The sequence below is a fragment of the Gouania willdenowi genome, chromosome 11 (genome assembly GCF_900634775.1).
Source record: "Gouania willdenowi chromosome 11, fGouWil2.1, whole genome shotgun sequence".
NCBI lineage: Eukaryota > Metazoa > Chordata > Actinopteri > Blenniiformes > Gobiesocidae > Gouania > Gouania willdenowi.
The window spans coordinates 21,122,559-21,139,873 of record NC_041054.1 but is presented as its reverse complement, the minus strand read 5'-3'; the positions used below and the strand labels follow the sequence as shown (position 1 = coordinate 21,139,873).

Genomic DNA, 17,315 nt, shown 5'->3' with positions numbered 1-17,315 from the left:
TTCTGATATTCCTCATGAAAGCATCAAAACTTTTTAGCGATATTTGAATGTTTTTTTCAATTACCAGGTTTTATTGCGCTTTTCAAATTTTACGCATTTTCCAAGGGTAATGTAAACGCAGCTACTATCAAACCAGGGTGGTTCATGTTGGGTGCATTTGTGTGTGGTTGTGTCTTGCGGGGACTTGTGCACGTGTTCCCATCCAGTAAATATAAACAGTCTTACCAAAGGAAGTAAGTAAAAAAAATGTAGGCACAAAAGCGAGAGAAACTTTACGGCCTGGTCATAAACTGTCCGTGATTGGGAGCCCATGTTGTGAGGACCAATAAAATAAAAATAAATGTATTAGCACAAGAATTTACACCAAAGTATAGTTTCTCTTTACATGTGATTCTGCTTCTGAATCAGAAGGTCCAACCAAATAAATCATTAAACTATATATAAGCCCAGTAATGAGTCACTGTCTGAGTTAAACGTAATATGTTTCACCAAGGATCATCGCTCTACAGCCACGGGGGATGAAGCTCAGTTGAGTAAAATGTTTGATAAAAAAGTTGAATAACACACTACTGGCCTTGTGTATCTACCAGCAGAGCAGTGCTATATAAAGCTTTAAAGTAAAACAGAGCTGCTATAGTATGAGTTCTAGTTGCTTGGCAACATCACTTCTTCCTTCATTGTAAAGTTTTTTTTTTTTTTTTTTTTAACACACTTCTATTAAACTTTCTTTGCTTCGAAAAATCATATTATGACAGAATAGCTGTAATAAATAAATAAAGCCTTTTATTGAGCTGTTCTTTCGGGGGTTCTTGCTATACTTGGAAGAGACAGAAATTGCAGAGGTGGCTTAGTTTGATTGGCACTGATCTCTTCAATCTTAGCAGACCAGTCTTTCTAATATGTCCAAAGTCATACCACAGGGGTTAGTCCTCCATAGATGACCTGCTAGGACTGACAGCTTCCAATAAATCAAATAAGCTTTCGAGAAAATCTAAACTAACCTTTTAAATGCCTGAACCATTTTCCATTTTCAGATATCTTTGGGAATTACTGACCTCTCCAAGATAGACTGACCCACGTGGGTTTTTACCATACCTTCTAATACGTAGGATTCCCCAGAACCCCCAGGGCCTATAGATGTCCACCTCATGATAAAGACATTGTTAGTGTGACTGAGGTTTGTTGCTACAGAGATTTGCACCAGTGCGCAGGATCCCGAGGGACCCTCGCTAACCTTAGCCTGATATATTTTCTTCACTATTGGTATTGATCCCAGTTTAGTGTCGATTCTGTCACTGGGGAGTAATGATCGCTCAAAGCTCGGCGAACACATGTCTCAAGAATGGACGCAATCAGTTCATGCTAGTTACACACTACACACTACACACACACACACACACACACACACACACACACACACACACACACACACACACACACACACAGCAGACTGAACCAACCCAGTACAAAATGTTCCTTTCTGCTGCTGCTGCTGCACTGCGGAGCCTCTGCTACACTGCGCTGGTGAATAAATAAATAAATAAAACACTTACATTAGCTGAGTGGAACTGATATAGCAAGCACAAGTGAGCAAGACACACACACACACACACACACACACACACACACACACACACACACCACCTCCTCTGCATCTTTTACTGCAGTTGAAAGCCCGAGCAGACAGATAAGCAGGCAGCCGGAGACAGACTAATCCTCCCACAGTGAGAAATGTTTCAGATAGTAGCCTATATGATGAAAATCGAGCTGAATTGATGGAGAAAAAGAGGGAGAAGATGAAGAAAAAAGAGGAGGAGGAGGAGAGCGGGAGGGAGGGAGGGAGGTGAGATGGGGAGAGGATGAGCAGCATAGGGCAAAGTGAGGCGAGGATACAGATTAGAAAAATGGTGAAGACAAAAAAAGGGATTTTTACAGGAGAGAAGGAAAGTCCAGAAGTAGTTGTAGATTTGAAGAAGTTTTTTTTTTAAATTCTCTCTCTCTTTGGTTCTCTTGCCACTTTATTCCAATTGTTTGTTTGTTTGTTTTTCCTCAAAATTTTGCTATTTTGCAGCCAAATCGCTCCGCCCCTTTGCTTGCTTAGCCATCTCTCAATCATTCTCTTCCATGCCTTCTCTCTCTCTCTCTCTCTCTCTCTCTCTCTCTCTCTCTGTCTCTCTCTCTCTCTCCCTCTCAGCCTGACGGAGTCTGATGTAGGTCAGAGCGTCTGGAGCCTGTCTGGAGCTGCAGAGAGCCTCACAGCTCCATTGCCTGGTCCTCGACGACCCCAACGACGGCTGCCTGCACGCCCCAGCCAAGGACAGCACTTCCTGGGCTATGTGAGGACAGGATCAGCGCGCCTGACCTGACTTGCCTGAAGGAGGATGTGCCTGCAACAGAAGAGGTGGAGGGGGAGGCAGAAAAGGGAGGAGGAGGAGGAGGAGGAGGAGGAGGAGGGTGGGGTTGGGGTGACACAGGGTATCTGTGCATTTTCCAAGCTTAGTCAGTTGTATGTTGTTTCCTGTTGGTTGTTGATATATGTCTATGCAGGATGGAGGAGGCGGCGGGACAGGTAGAAGGAGATGGAGGGGGGAGTCCTGGATGATGTGCAGCGGTACAGAAAGGTTTTTCGAGGTTGACGATTCCATGCCCAAATTCACACTAACTTCAAATTCATTCTGTTTCTGTTTCTTTCCTCCCATTTCCAACTTCTTCAGGATGCCTAATGACTCATTCCCAGACAAAAATCCTCCCAAACACTCCTGCAAAAAAAAAAAAAAAAGACACTACAGCGGCACCGCAAGCAAAATCCAAATCCAACACAGCAATTCACCCAAAAACACAAATCCCATAAAAGTACAGTATGCATTTTGTCTTCTTTTGCAGTATCCACTCCCGCGATGCTGCGTATGAATCCAGTTCCAATAATGGGTCCATCCTTCTTCAAAAGCGCTGAAAACCGCAAACTGTCCACCAACTGTCACGACCTGATCATCTTTCGGTGATGGAAGCCAACTAGCGCGAGGACGACGACTTTTGCAAAGAAATCTCCAAAAAAGAGCTTCTTTGGCGACTTCTGCATCTTCTGGTTCTCCTTGTATTTCCTCATCACCCCCTGCTTCTTCACTCTTCTCTTTTTGTGCTCCTTCCCACTTCTCAGGCTTTTAGACAATGCCCCAAAAAGCAGATCCTTGTGTCTGAGTGTAGCAGAGTGCAGCTGCAAGAGTGCCTGAGTGTGTGTTGAGAGCGAGTTTTAGGATATGTGTGTGTGTGAATGAGTGCGAGTGTGTGTCTGAGCTCTTGATTTGACTCTGCAGCTCGTCCGGGTCCAGGCAGGGGTACGATGGATCTTCAGCTCGCACTGTGTCGCCGTGAGTTTGTGTGTGCGTCGTTCTTTTTCGTGCGTTTGGGTGAGTTTCGCTTACGTTGTCGTGACACAGCAAACCATCTGACTTGCTTCGTCACTATATGAGGAGAGGGGTGTTGGGGATTCCTGGGGCGTGGTGTTACCGGCCTGACCACATCTCGTGCATCCTCGCTGCGTTTTCCCTTCTGTTCACCACTGAAATCTAATGGACTAAGGCTGCCATGCACAGAGGAACTCTTTTTTTTTTTGGCAGCTCCTTTTTTTTTTTTTAACTGTACTCCTCCTCTCCTCTTTTATGCATTGTCATTTACTGCGTTCCATTGCTGAGATCAGCTTCTCTTTCACATCAGGAGATCTTTGCACTCTGCAAATAATACAGCAGGTCAGGAAATAACCTTGGAATAATGTCATGCCTCATCCTGTTTTTCCAAATATTAGTTTGATTTTAAAACATGATGAAAAAAAGGGTAATACTAGGGGATTTTTGAATTCCGAGCTAAGACTCAGCAAAAAATGTGATGGAGTTCCCAATAAACAGTTTTTGTTTTTTTTTAGTTTGATTCCTATTATTTATTTTATTTTATTTTATTTTATTTTATTTTATTTTATTTTATTTTATTTTATTTTATCTATCTATCATCCATCTCCCACTGCTCATAATTTGTTATAGGTCTCAGGGTGTTGGTTCCAATCCCAGTTTACACAGTGTCCAAAGCAATGCACGATCCGTACAGCTTCCTATTCTTTTTTAGAAGTTGAACAGTTTCTTTTAGCTTGAACACATTCAATCAGATTCTCACCCTCACATTATCTGCATTCAATGATCTGATCTAATAGATACTGTTTGGTGAGGCTTTGCTTCAATATGTGTGCAGTTTAACGCACAACTAATGGTTTTTATTCTCAGTAAACATCCAACTGATTAAACTGCTAAAACAAAACTAGATGGATGAATTGTGAACATTCTGAATGTCATCTTCCTTCTTACAACCTGTTGTAATATCTGTTCTAATGTATGCTTCTATCTCATGGCTAGTCTTAAATAAATAAATCCATATGTAAAATACATCTTTTCCTGGTTATTCTCTTTGGGGGAAACCAAGCCACAACAATAGTAGCTGGGTTTGCATTATAGATTGGCCCAAAATAAAAGCAATATTTGTAAATGTCGACATAGTGAAATTGCGTTTTAAACGTGTTTCCATTGAAGGTTGTTTTGGGCAATAGCCTCATAACTCGCGTGAAATCTCATCCCGCGAGACTTCGCAGCAAGAAGATGGACGCTCAGAACCTCCTTATAACACTCTGTATTTCTTTGTTGTTTCACGTCTAATGTGGCAGTAATCATTTTTAAGTTTAATGCTAAGAAATGTCCCAGTCTCCTCTTCTGTTTACAACTATTGCGTTTTCTCGTAGAGAAGTGGACATGTGACCAGGTACGTGACGTCATATGATCATGTACGTCACGTTCTTTGACGTGTATTTGCGGAAAAGATTTTGCGACACATTTCAATAGCTGTGTTTCCATTACCCTTGGAAATGCGCAAAATGTAAATTATGCAATAAAAATGGAACAGAAAAATCTGAATTTAAAAAAAAAACACTCGCTTAAATATCGCTTAAAAGTTTCTACGCTTTAATGAGGAGGAATTTCAGATGTTTCATTGTTGAAATGTGTCGCAAAAGCGCTATGGAAACACTTTTTCCACAAATGCTCGTCACAGAACGTTACGTACCTGTTCACATGACCACTGCTGTCTGAGAAAACACGGTGCGATACGTGTGGACAGGAGAGGAGACTGGGACTTTTCTTAGCATTGTACTTAAAAATAATTACTGCCACATTAGACGTGAAACAACAAAGGAATGCAGAGTGTTATAAGGAGGTTTGGAGCATTCATCTTCCTGCAGCGAAGTCTCGCGAGATGAGATTTCACTGTAGTTGCGAGGCTCCTGTCCAATACAACGTTCAATGGAAACACGTTCAATGCGCAATTATACTTGGTCAATTTTTAGAAATATTGCTTTTATTTTGTGAAAATCTGTAAAGCTAATATAGAAACATACAGTATATAGCAATATTTGACTGTTTTTTTTCTTTTTTTTTCTCGAAATTACGATGTTTGAATTACCAGTTATTATTGCGCTATTTGGATTTTGCTCATTTCCAAAGGTAATGGAAATACAGCTTCTGACCGTCAAAGGTGAGGAAAGAGTCCAGTGAGCTTGTGACGGCGCCACAGGAACTTCGAGAGACTTTAGTTGGTGTTGTAGTGTCAGGGCTGGTAGCAGTAGGTGGGTATTAATCTGAGATGGCCACCTGCGCTGTCTGCCACGTGCACACACACACACACACACACACACACACACACACACACACACACACACACACACACACACACACACACAGAGGGACAAACTGACTGGATGAATCAAGCACAGACGTATGTGTGCCTATGCAAATCCATGCTGACTCTACAGTTTTTTTCTGTTTAACGGCAGGGAGGTGGTGGTGGTGGTGGTGGTGGTGGGTGGAGTGAACTGTACTGGTTCCACAACATTCAATCCTTGGAGACGCTCCAAGTCAGGCAGAGTTGGACACACACATGCACACACACTCACAAAAAGCCCCATTGTGTTTGACCTGCTGATGACTAGCAAGGCAGGTCAATGCGGCGCGTCATTGCTCTGCAGCTGAGAAAGGCGAGAACATGCTAATGAGGCTCTGCAGCTGAAGTCCAATCACTTTGACGACAAACCGCAGTCGTTCCCTCTGTCCTCGCTCTGGAATTCAGATTCCTGGTTTTCTCCCTGACATTTTACCACACTCTGTGACGACTGCGGACCCCACTCTTCCAACCCCACAGCCGACGCATGAAGGCCTCAGTTATAATACCCCCCCCCCCATAGGGCACAGTGACACAGTCACATGATGTCAGCTCATTTAGCCTTGTGGTTCTCTTCTTAGCCTTTTCATCAAACCATCATGCGCACTTCCTCCTTATATGATTAAGAATTTTTTACTCCCTAAAACATAAACTATAAACTTTATCCCACGTGTCTTAAAAGTGATTTAATACATGTTTTCCCAACCTTTTCTGTCTTGTAGAGGTGAAGTAATGGATTACAGGTACTCACATTACTGTAATTAAGTTTCTTTAATGGTTACTCATACTTTTTTGAGTTAATGTTCTAAATCAGTCATTTTACTTGTACCTAAAGAGTAACTAAACCTCAAAACCTTTTTTTCTAATGAATACAAATGTATTTGGGTATGAAGTAGTGATGTTATTGATCCTGGTCCGACTCTCTACTTTTTAGTCAAAGTGATTCAATTTGGCATATTTTGTTGTAAAAATGTCAGAGTGACTGCCCTCTATGGGTTGAAACCAGGCGATTACAATTGATTTTTTCTATTGGCTGAGAACAAGATCATGTGACGTTTCGGGACAGTCTTGCATCACAAACAAAGAGTGTTAGCCCCACCCCTTTTTATAAAAACCAACACCTGTGGGCTCTACAATCTGTGGTGAGTAGGTTGGATTGAGAGAAGAGTGAATAAAGAAGTATGTTGAGTAATGAGTAGCTAGTTAGCATAGCATAGATTGTTCATTGGAGGTTTTATAGTATAGACTGGGCGTGTCTTAAAGGTAGGGTAGGCGATTTTCAAAAGCTATCATGATTTTGAACGTAGCCTCCCCGACGGCTCCGCCTTTTCCCCCCTCGCCCCTCCCCTCTGTGCTCTGCCTTACTCACATGCATCAATCAATCAATCAATCAATCAATCTTTTATTTGTATAGCGCCAAATCATAACCAATGGTATCTCAAGACACTTTACAGTAGAGCAGTTTTAAGGACGGACTCTTCATTTTATGGATACACACATATGCATATATACGTATATACACATACATATGTATCCCACACCCAACATGAATTCATCATGGCGGCAAGGAAAATCTTCTGTTAAGCAGCAGGAACCTTGTGTGGATCCCATTCCTATGATGAACAGCCATCCACGTTATGCTGTGTTGGGTGTGTGCAGAGGAAAGGGTGGAGACACAGTTGTTGAGACTCTGTAACTCCACACTAAGGATCCCACGGACCTGCAAGTCAAAAGCCAGAAGGAGTACAGGAGCAAACACACAAGGGAAGTAGCAGAGATAGAGGGAGTGTTTGAGAGAGGAATGGGACCCTCTCCGGTCCCTCTCTAACCTAAATGACCTCTCTCTTAACGCCCTCTCCAACCTCTCGCCAACCGAGCATGCCAGACCCCCCCACCGGCAGTCTATGCCTATTGCATCTTAACTATGAGCTATGAGCTGGTTCCTAACTAAAAGCTTTACCAAAGAGGAATGTTTTGAGCCTAACCTTAAAGGTAGAGAGGGTGTCTGCCCTCCAAACCGTGGTTGGTAGATGGTTCCAGAGAAGTGGGGCCTGATAACTGAAAGCTCTTCCTCCTATACTACTTTTAGAGACAAATGGAACAACGACTAGTCCAGCATTTTGAGAGCGTAGTGTTCTGGGGGGATTGTATGGCACTACAAGCTTCTTGAGATAGACTGGTGCCTGTCCATTTAGGGCTTTATAAGTGTGAAGAACAATCTTGAATTCTATTCTATATTTTATGGGAAGCCAATGCAGAGAGGCTAATACAGGAGTAATGTGATCTCTTCTCCTAGTTTTAGTCAGTACACGTGCTGCAGCATTTTGAACCAGCTGAAGTGTCTTAAGCGACTTGCTCGGGCAGCCTGCTAAAACAGAATCACAATAATCCAGTCGAGAGGTAACAAAAGCATGGACTAGCTTTTTGGCATCGCCCTGAGACAGGATAGATCTGATTTTAGCAATGTTACGGAGATGAAAGAAGGCAGTTCTTGAAGTTTGTTTTATGTGAGAGTTGAAGGATAAGTCCTGATCAAATAGAACCCCAAGGTTTCTAACAGTTGTGCTTTGTGCCAGAGTAATGCCATCTAGGGCAGTTAGGCTAGCATAGGTTTCTCTAAGGTGTTGTGGGCCCAGTACAATGACCTCAGTCTTGTCTGAGTTAAGAAGAAGAAAATTTTGGTCCATCCAGGCCCTAATGTCCTTTAGACAGGTCTCAAGTTTAGATAGCTGATTTGTCTCACCTGGCTTCATTGATACATACAGTTGGGTATCATCAGCATAGCAGTGAAAGTGAAGAGAGTATTTTCTCATAACATTACCAAGGGGGATCATATAGATACAGAAGAGGATTGGACCTAGCACAGAGCCCTGAGGAACCCCGTAGCTTACTTTAGTGTACACAGAAGACCTATTATTCACATGTACAAACTGGTACCTATCAGATAGGTAGGACTTAAACCAGTTTAGGGCAGTCCCTGTGATTCCAAGTTATTCCTCTAATCTCTCAAGTAGAATATAGCGATCTATAGTGTCAAAAGCTGCACTAAGATCTAATAAAACCAGCACTGAGAGTCGTCTTTCAGCTGAAGCCCAGAGTAGATCATTAGTTACTTTAACTAAAGCAGTCTCTGTGCTGTGTTGAGCTCTAAAACCTGACTGGAAGTCCTCGAACAGGTTGTTGTTTTGAAGGACGTCACAGAGCTGAGCCGCCGCAACTTTCTCAAGAATCTTTGAAATAAAAGGAAGATTAGATATAGGCCTGTAGTTTGCTAAAGTGCTGAAATCAAGAGTAGGTTTTTTGAGAAGGTGTTTGATTACAGCTACTTTAAAGGACTGTGGCACGTAGCCTATTGATAGGGATATATTTATTGTCTCCAACAAAGATGGGCAGACTAGGGGAACAACTTCTTTAAACAGCTTAGATGGGATCGGATCTGAAAGGCAGGTCGATGGTTTGGAGGATGAAATAATAGAGTTAAGTTCCTGAAGTCCTATATGTGTGAAACAGTTTAGGTTAGGCCTATTTACATTTAATGGTACAGAAGGCCCAGGTGAAGGCAGGGAGTGGCTAATTTTATCTCTAATCTTGTGAATTTTATCGTTAAAAAATGTCATAAAGTCCTCACAGCTGAGGGCTAGAGGAATCATGGGCTCAATAGAGCTCTGACTTTGTGTTAGCCTGGCTACAGTGCTGAAAAGGTACCTCGGATTATTTTTATTTTCTTCAACTAGTGAGGAGTAGTATGTAGATCGACTATGTCGTAAGGCTGTCATGTATTTACTATGGCTTTCTTGCCAAAGTATTCGTGACTCCTCTGTTTTATTGGAGCGCCACATTCTCTCTAATTTACGGGTTGTTTGTTTGAGTGTACGAGTTTCAGAGCTAAACCACGGAGCTTTCCTCTGACGTTTAATAGTTTTTTCCCTCAATGGGGCAATTGAGTCCAAGGTGGATTTTAGTAGACTAGCAGAGCTATCGACAAGCAGATCCAGTTGAGAGGGGTTATAATTAATATCATAGTTATTTATTGGATGGTGCACTGAGTTTAAGGCAGCAGGAATGGCCTCTTTAAATTTAGCCACAGCACTATTGGACAGATTTCTACTCGTAACTATTTTATTGCACAGTGCGAGATCCTCTAGGATAATGTTAAAAGATATTAAAAAGTGATCTGATAGCAGAGGATTTTCAGGGTAGACTTTTAGTTCATTAATATCAAGGCCATATGTTAGAACAAGATCAAGAGTATGATTTAAACGATGAGTAGCTTCATTAATAGTTTGAAAAAAGCCAACTGAGTCTATTAGGGACATAAAGGCTGAGCTCAGGCTATCACTATCTTTGTCCACATGGATATTAAAATCTCCTACTATCAGTATTTTATCAGAACTGAGGACTAAGTTTGATATAAACTCAGAGAATTCTGATAGAAATTCAGAATAAGGGCCTGGAGGACGGTAAATTATCGCAAATAAGACTTGCTGGCAGGTTTTTGATTCGGTATGAGATAAATTTAGAACCAGGCTTTCAAAGGAAGTGTAACTGGCCTTTGGTTTAGGATAGATTAGGAGAGAGGAATGATAAATAGCTGCTACACCACCTCCACGGCCTATGTCTCGTGGCATATGAGTATTTAAATGACTGGGAGGAGTGGCTTCATTTAAACTAACATATTCATCTTGACACAACCATGTTTCAGTTAAACAGAATAAATCAAAGTTATTTTCTGAGATAAGGTCATTTACTAGTAGAGATTTGGATCTCAGTGATCTAATATTTAATAGAGCACATCTAATGGTTTTATGTTTTGGTGTTTCGAGATTTGAGATTTTAATTTTTTTCAGATTTTTATAATTGATACCTCTTTTATTTGATTTTATGTTAAAATCATTGTGAAATTTGGGTCGGGGGACAGACACCGTCTCCATAAAATAATATTCATCACCATCACAACAGCTGTCATGGCGATGAACACAGCTATCATAATAGCAATGGGAGGGAAACTGTCCTAAGGCAAGCGCAGAGGGGCGTGGAGGACTCCCCCTCTGTAACATGGTCTCATTCATGAGATGTCATAAATGTGCCATGTTTTCTGATAGTAGAGATGCTCCCTCCAAAGTAGGATGGATTCCATCTCTTCCTATCAGGTTCGGTTTTCCCCAGAAGGATCTCCAATTATCAATGAAGCCCACCTCGTTTTCTGGACACCACCTCGATAGCCAGCGGTTAAATGATGACATGCGGCTATACATGTCATCACTGGTCAGATTTGGTAAGGGACCAGAGAAAATCACGGAGTCCGACATTGTTTTAGCATAAGCACAAACTGATTCAATGTTCACTTTGGTTGCTTCCGACTGACGACGTCGGGAGTCATTAGTGCCGACATGGAGGACTATCCTATCAAACTTACGATTACTCTTTGCCAGCAACTTTAGATTTGATTCTATGTTGCCCGCTCTGGCCCCTGGGATGCACCTCACGATGCCCGCTGACTTCGCTAGCTTCACGTTTCTCACTATGGAGTCGCCAATTATCAGAGTTTGTTCCCCGGTGAGTGTGTTGTCCTCACGGAGGGGGGAGAACCTGTTTGAGACGTGAACATGGTGGTGTCCCGAGCGGCTTTTTGACCTTCGACTATGCTTACCACGGACAGTAACCCACTCATTGCTGGCCGGGGGGGAGGCTAAGCTAGAGCTAGCACGGTCCGCACCGGCTAGGTCCTGCTTGCTAGCTTCGGTTTTGGTATCAGGGGTGCGGAATCGCTTCTCCAGATTGTTGATCCTCGCCTCCATATCTAGCAGTACGCTACACTTTATGCAACTACCATTGTCCCTAAAGGAGGACGAGGAGTAACTAAACATCTGACACACCGGGCAGGAGAGCGGAGGGGAGGAGAGAGAAGCCATAGGTGCTAAATTTAAGCTAAGCTAAGCTAAGGACAAAAGGAAGTTTAAAGGAGATTACACTGCCTATAAGAGGCGAGATTGCTTTTTACTTAACCTTCGTACGTTTAACTCTACGGTAAAAAATTAAAACAAGTGTTTTCAAGGCTAAAATATCAATGACAACAAGTTTGATTAGAGTTAGCAGAACACAGTAGTAGAGCGCTGCAAGCAGTGGTAGAGCATAAACAGGAAATGATCGATACGTCACCACGTCAGCACGTCAGCACGTCACCAACCCGCCATCCTGGACGCGTCCAGGCGTCCAGGATGCCCCCTGGACGCCTCCCTAGTGAGGTGTTCAGGCCACGTCCCTCCGGAAGGAGGCCCCGGGGAAGACCCAGGACACGCTGGAGAGACTATGTCTCTCGGCTGGCCAGGGAACGTCTCGGGGTCCCCCCGGAAGAGCTGGAGGAAGTGGCCGGGGAGAGGGAAGTCTGGGCCTCCCTACTGAGGATGCTGCCCCCGCGACCCGGAAACGGTTAAGCGGAAGAAGATGGATGGATGGTGTTTTAAAATGATCAACATTGTGAAACTACAAAAAAATGAAATGACCAGACAACAATCAAATGAATCACATCATAGCCGACCACTGTATATGTATTTTTTTTTTATTTTTTAAATTGAATGAATTGGTGTTATTTTATTTTTGAAATAATGTTTTGACAAACCTTTTTACTTTATACAGATGCCTTTGGGGAATAAAAAGTAAGTTCCAATGGGGCAAGATTTGATCTCTTCCTTTTTAAGTTTATACATAAGATGTTTACTGTATGCAAGGGAACCGTGGCAAGATTTATTACCAAAAATAAAGGTGGTGGTGGGGGGTGCTTGAGTATTGTATTGAGTTTTCTTAGGCGTTATCTTTGATACTGACTAATTCTTTAACTCTCATATTAAACAAATCACAAGGACAGCCTTCTTCCACCTCTGTAATATCTCTAAAATCAGGAATATCTTGGCCCAGAGTGATGCTGAAAAACGAATCCATGCATTTGTTACATCTAGACTAGATTATTGTAACTCCCTACTGTCAGGATGTCCTAGTAACTCACTATAAAGTATCCAGTTAATTCAGAATGCTGCAGCTAGAATACTAACAGGTACTAACAGGAAAGAGAATATTTCTCTAGTATTGGCTTCCCTTCATTGGCTTCCTGTAAAATCTAGAATAGAGTTTAAAATCCTCCTGTTAACCTACAAAGCTTAGAGAATCTTAGAGAACTGTTAGTGCCCTATCATCCATAGAGCAGGAAGCAGAACATTCAGCTACCAGGCTCCTCACCTTTTGAACCAGCTCCTAGTCTTAGCACGGGAGGCTGCTACTCTCTCCACCTTTAGAAATAAACTCAAAACCTACTTATTTACTAAAGCATATACTGTATAATAGCATTAGCCTTACCACTAGGAAAAAAGCCCTAAACCTAAAAATAGGAACTAAAAACTAGCAGCAGCCATGTTGAAACTCTCAGATCAGTCTGATCCTGATACGCAGAGATATTTGAGGAACACACACACACAAACAGACAGAGATTCCTTGCTTTATAGATAGATAGATAACATAGTTATTCATATGTATTATATATACTGTATGTATACTGTATATAGCGCGAGGATGGCGACTTAGGCAAAAATTATCAAAACTCATGTCTTGATATTTTTTATCAAAATGACCATATACAGTAAATCTTGATAATCTTAATTTAAATAAAATCTTACCAAAACTTAGAAATGCCACACAAGCACACTAACAAACAGCTGAACAATATGTGCCACTTTTGGCTTTTTCTCCTCTAAGGGATGAAAACACGTATTTTGCTACAAAAAAAAAAATAAATAAATAAATGAAAAATAAATAAATAAATAAATAAATAAATAAATATATATATATATATATATATATATATATTTATTGGCTATATTGTAATTTTCCATATCCCCAAAATAGAAAACTCAATATGTCTTGACTCTCAATATATCGCCCGACTCTGATTGAAACAATAAAAGTGAATAAATCATTCCTTCTTAACAGCTGCATTTTAATGCTTCTGTTTAAAGCCCATCAAACGCAAACAGCTTTTATCTATGTGATCAAACCGTTATAACACTATTTATCCACTCTTAGCTCTGTCATCCCTAACACAAAGATCTCCGTGCACCAGTCCAACTGCCACTTGCACCCTTTTTAAGGAGTCCCAGCCTCCCATAGCACTCTCTCATAATGACACTATCCCTTTTGGCGTCAACAGAGCCCAGACAAAGTGCCTGTGTATTTGGGGGGTAAACACATGGCTCGGGCAGCAATGATAGGCCCCGGTGTGACGTCAGAGGGAAGCATAGTTTGGAGGGTCTGATCCTGAACAACACTGTACCGTATACATCTGCTGGAGATGAGGTGGAAACCGCTACCTGACAGCTGCTTCTCGCACATCAAATAAGATTATATGTATACCTGGTCCACCTGTTTAAACAAACAAATATGTGTGTATGTGTGTGTTAAGCCTGAGAAAGGAGAGGGAGAGACAGATAGCTAACTAATCCACTGGCAGGTGCATGCTTGTAATTGGGGCAGCTAAAGATATAGACTGATGAAGGAGCTCATTATTATTTATATGTTTGATTTATGTAAGCATGTGGTGGGGGGTGAAAAGGGGTGAATTGTGCATTTCTAAAGAGTTTATGGCTTTTTTTTTTTAGCTTGACATAAATTAGGAATGCTCAGTGCACAGGCTGTGTTCTCTCAGCTTACACACAGATCCAATCAAAACAACAGATTTCCTGTGGGTTCAGCTTTTCCTCCTCTGCTGATCAGGACCTGGAGGTCAGGAGGGTCACCATGGGTCCTGAGCTGACCAGCTCTGGATGACATCATCGCCTGCAGTCGATGGCAGGATGGAGATAAATCTGTTGGAATGGCATGTAAATGCACATAAACACATGCAGGGGTCCCTTTGGCTCTAGCCTGACATCTAGCGACGCAGGCGGTAATGTGATCTTACGTGACACTGACATGTTAACAAAATGGGAGGAGGAATGTGTGGCTTTTTTTTTTATTTTATTTTTATTTATTTTTTTTTTTTTGGGGGGGGGGATCAGTGTTTTATCACCTGTGCATAACCTATTGTATCTAAATATGTAAAAAAAAAAAAAAAAAAAAAAATTCGACTTCAGGTTGACACTCGATGACATCATGATGTCAACATGGTGCGTAAATAACAGGTTGGCCAAGGTGTGCGACTCACTCAACATGTGGTGAATTATTTTTGATTGTTTCTCTCTCTCTCTCTCTCTCTCTCTCTCTCTCTCTCTCTCTCTCTCTCTCTCTCTCTCTCTCTCTCTCTCTCTCTCTCTCTCTCTCTCTCTCTCTCTCTCTCTCTCTCTCACGCACACACACACACACACAGATGGACAAACACACACGTGGTCCAGATCAATCCATATGCAACTAGAGTGGATGTGAGTTTATCCTCAGATCCCCCCTCTGCAGCCATAGGAGGACAGTATGTTCTTATACAACACACATCATACATAACGTATATATGCACACACACACACACACACACACTGCTAGTTTCCTCCACTAGAGTCTGACAGGAATGAGGTCAGACACACAGATCCTCATTGCACATTATTATTATTATTACCAGTTTATTCGGCCAATGGGAGAGCAGGGGGCGTGGCTAGACTGTAAAAGCCAGTGTGGAGACGGCCTCTGATTGGTCGTCGCGCCTCGCTGTGAGGGTATAAAGACAGTAGGTTGCCGTTGTTGTGTTTACAGTAATATAACAGAGCGCACGGGAAACCGGGAGACTATGAGAAAGCGCAGCCGCTCCATTCAACCACATGGTTCCTCAACCGCACAGACAAGCTGCGCTGCGCACAGCCATCAGGCTCACATAAGGGACGCTCTCTGCCGTCACTGCTGTCATCCTCAGCGGCGCGTCTTCAGCCAAGCAGGGCGAGTGTTCAGCCGCACCGGCAGTTGAAAGTTTCCGGATTATTTCCTATCAAGTTGAAAGAAACCTCTGTGAATCTAGAGAAGAATAGACTTGGATGAACTTTGCTCACACTCCCCCAGCAGTGATCCGCAGTAACACAAGTGAAGGAGAGGATTATATTCTCTGAAAGCATCTTTAAACGCTGCAGTTGAGCAGTTTGCAGACACTTGGAGGAAGCAGAGATGGTGCACATGAGCCAGACAGAGAGCGCCCACGCGCACTCCCCCGGTGGAGACTCCACGGACACGGGAGATATGGACTTAGAGATGGACGCATCGCCCTCCGCACGGGAGCGCACCGACTTGGCGTGGTGCAAAACTCCGACGGGACACATCAAGAGACCCATGAACGCCTTCATGGTGTGGTCTCAGATCGAGAGGAGGAAGATCATGGAGCAGTCACCGGACATGCACAACGCAGAGATCTCCAAGCGGCTCGGGAAACGCTGGAAGCTGCTCAAAGACCTGGACAAGATCCCGTTCATCCGCGAAGCAGAGCGGCTCAGGCTCAAACACATGGCCGACTACCCAGACTACAAGTACCGGCCCAGGAAGAAGGTGAAGTCCGGGAGCGGGACGAGCAAGCCGGCTGATCGTGGAGAGAAGAGCGGGGAGCGCAGCGCCAAAGCCGGCATCAAGAGGAGCCCCGCGTCCAAAGCAGTGAACAGGACCCACAGACAGGGGGCACCCCGTGCCACGGCCGGCCACGACTCCTCCGTGGACCACCAGGCACTCTTTAAATCCAGATCCGTGTCTGGGGCAAGGCAAATACCGGAGAAGCGCACCGGGGAGGCGAGGCGCGCCCACGTGTTCGGCAGCCTGGAGAGCGGCCCCCCCTCAGTGGGGGTCCCTGCCAGTCCCACCCTGAGTAGCTCGGCGGAGTCCGGGGACCCGCTGAGCCTGTACGAGGACCAGAGCGAGTCCTCACACACCGCGCGTCTCAGGTACACCCGCGCCTCCTCCCCCACCCCCTCAGCCTCACACTCTTCCTCATCCGTCTCATCCTCATCATCAGACGAAGAGTTTGAAGACGAGCGGCTCGATCTGAACCCGAGCCCCGGCTTTGAGAGCATGTCCCTGGGCGGCATGGGCTTTTCCGATCCGGAACTGGACCGGGACTTGGACTGGGGATTCGGTGAGTGCGGGGCGGGGTCTCACTTCGACTTTTCAGACTACTGTACCCCGGAGGTCAGCGAGATGATCTCAGGAGACTGGCTGGAGTCCACGATCTCCAACCTGGTGTTCACCTACTGAACGTGCGCTGGCGGAGAAGGAACCGAGACGCTCCCGCCCTCCCCCACGCAATGAACTGATTGACCCGGGCGTATGCGTCCAGACCACATTAGTTTTCCCATTCTTTCACTTAACGAGTGGGTGAAAACAAAAAGAAGGGATGGTCTGCGTGCGCGCTTGAAGCCCTGGGGCGCGCCGCTCGCAGACTTGGACAGCGCTCGGTGCGCATGTCGGGAGCGCGCAGACGGAGACGGAGGAGAAATGCTCAGTGTGCGTTTGGACACAGAGGAGTGAATGTAAGCAGAGAGACTGCAGCTCACAGGAGGTCTGAGACTGAACTTTGAATATTAATGTTATTCTGGCTGTCGGGGAAACATGGGGCGCAA

The 17,315-nt window shown here is 43.7% G+C and overlaps 1 protein-coding gene and 1 long non-coding RNA gene across 2 annotated transcripts; both read left to right on the top strand.

Annotated features, from left to right (window-relative positions):
- Positions 1-2,480: 2,480 nt before the first annotated feature.
- On the top strand, positions 2,481-2,853 carry LOC114472016 (uncharacterized). The gene is made up of 2 exons (XR_003675057.1): positions 2,481-2,611; positions 2,715-2,853. It is a non-coding gene; the product is annotated as an uncharacterized LOC114472016 (long non-coding RNA).
- Positions 2,854-15,878: 13,025 nt separating this feature from the next.
- Positions 15,879-17,074, top strand: sox4a (SRY-box transcription factor 4a). Its single transcript, XM_028461045.1, has one exon. The coding sequence runs from the start codon at positions 15,880-15,882 to the stop codon at positions 16,948-16,950; it is 1,071 nt and encodes a 356-aa protein (XP_028316846.1). The 5' UTR covers position 15,879; the 3' UTR covers positions 16,951-17,074.
- The last annotated feature ends 241 nt before the right edge of the window (positions 17,075-17,315 follow it).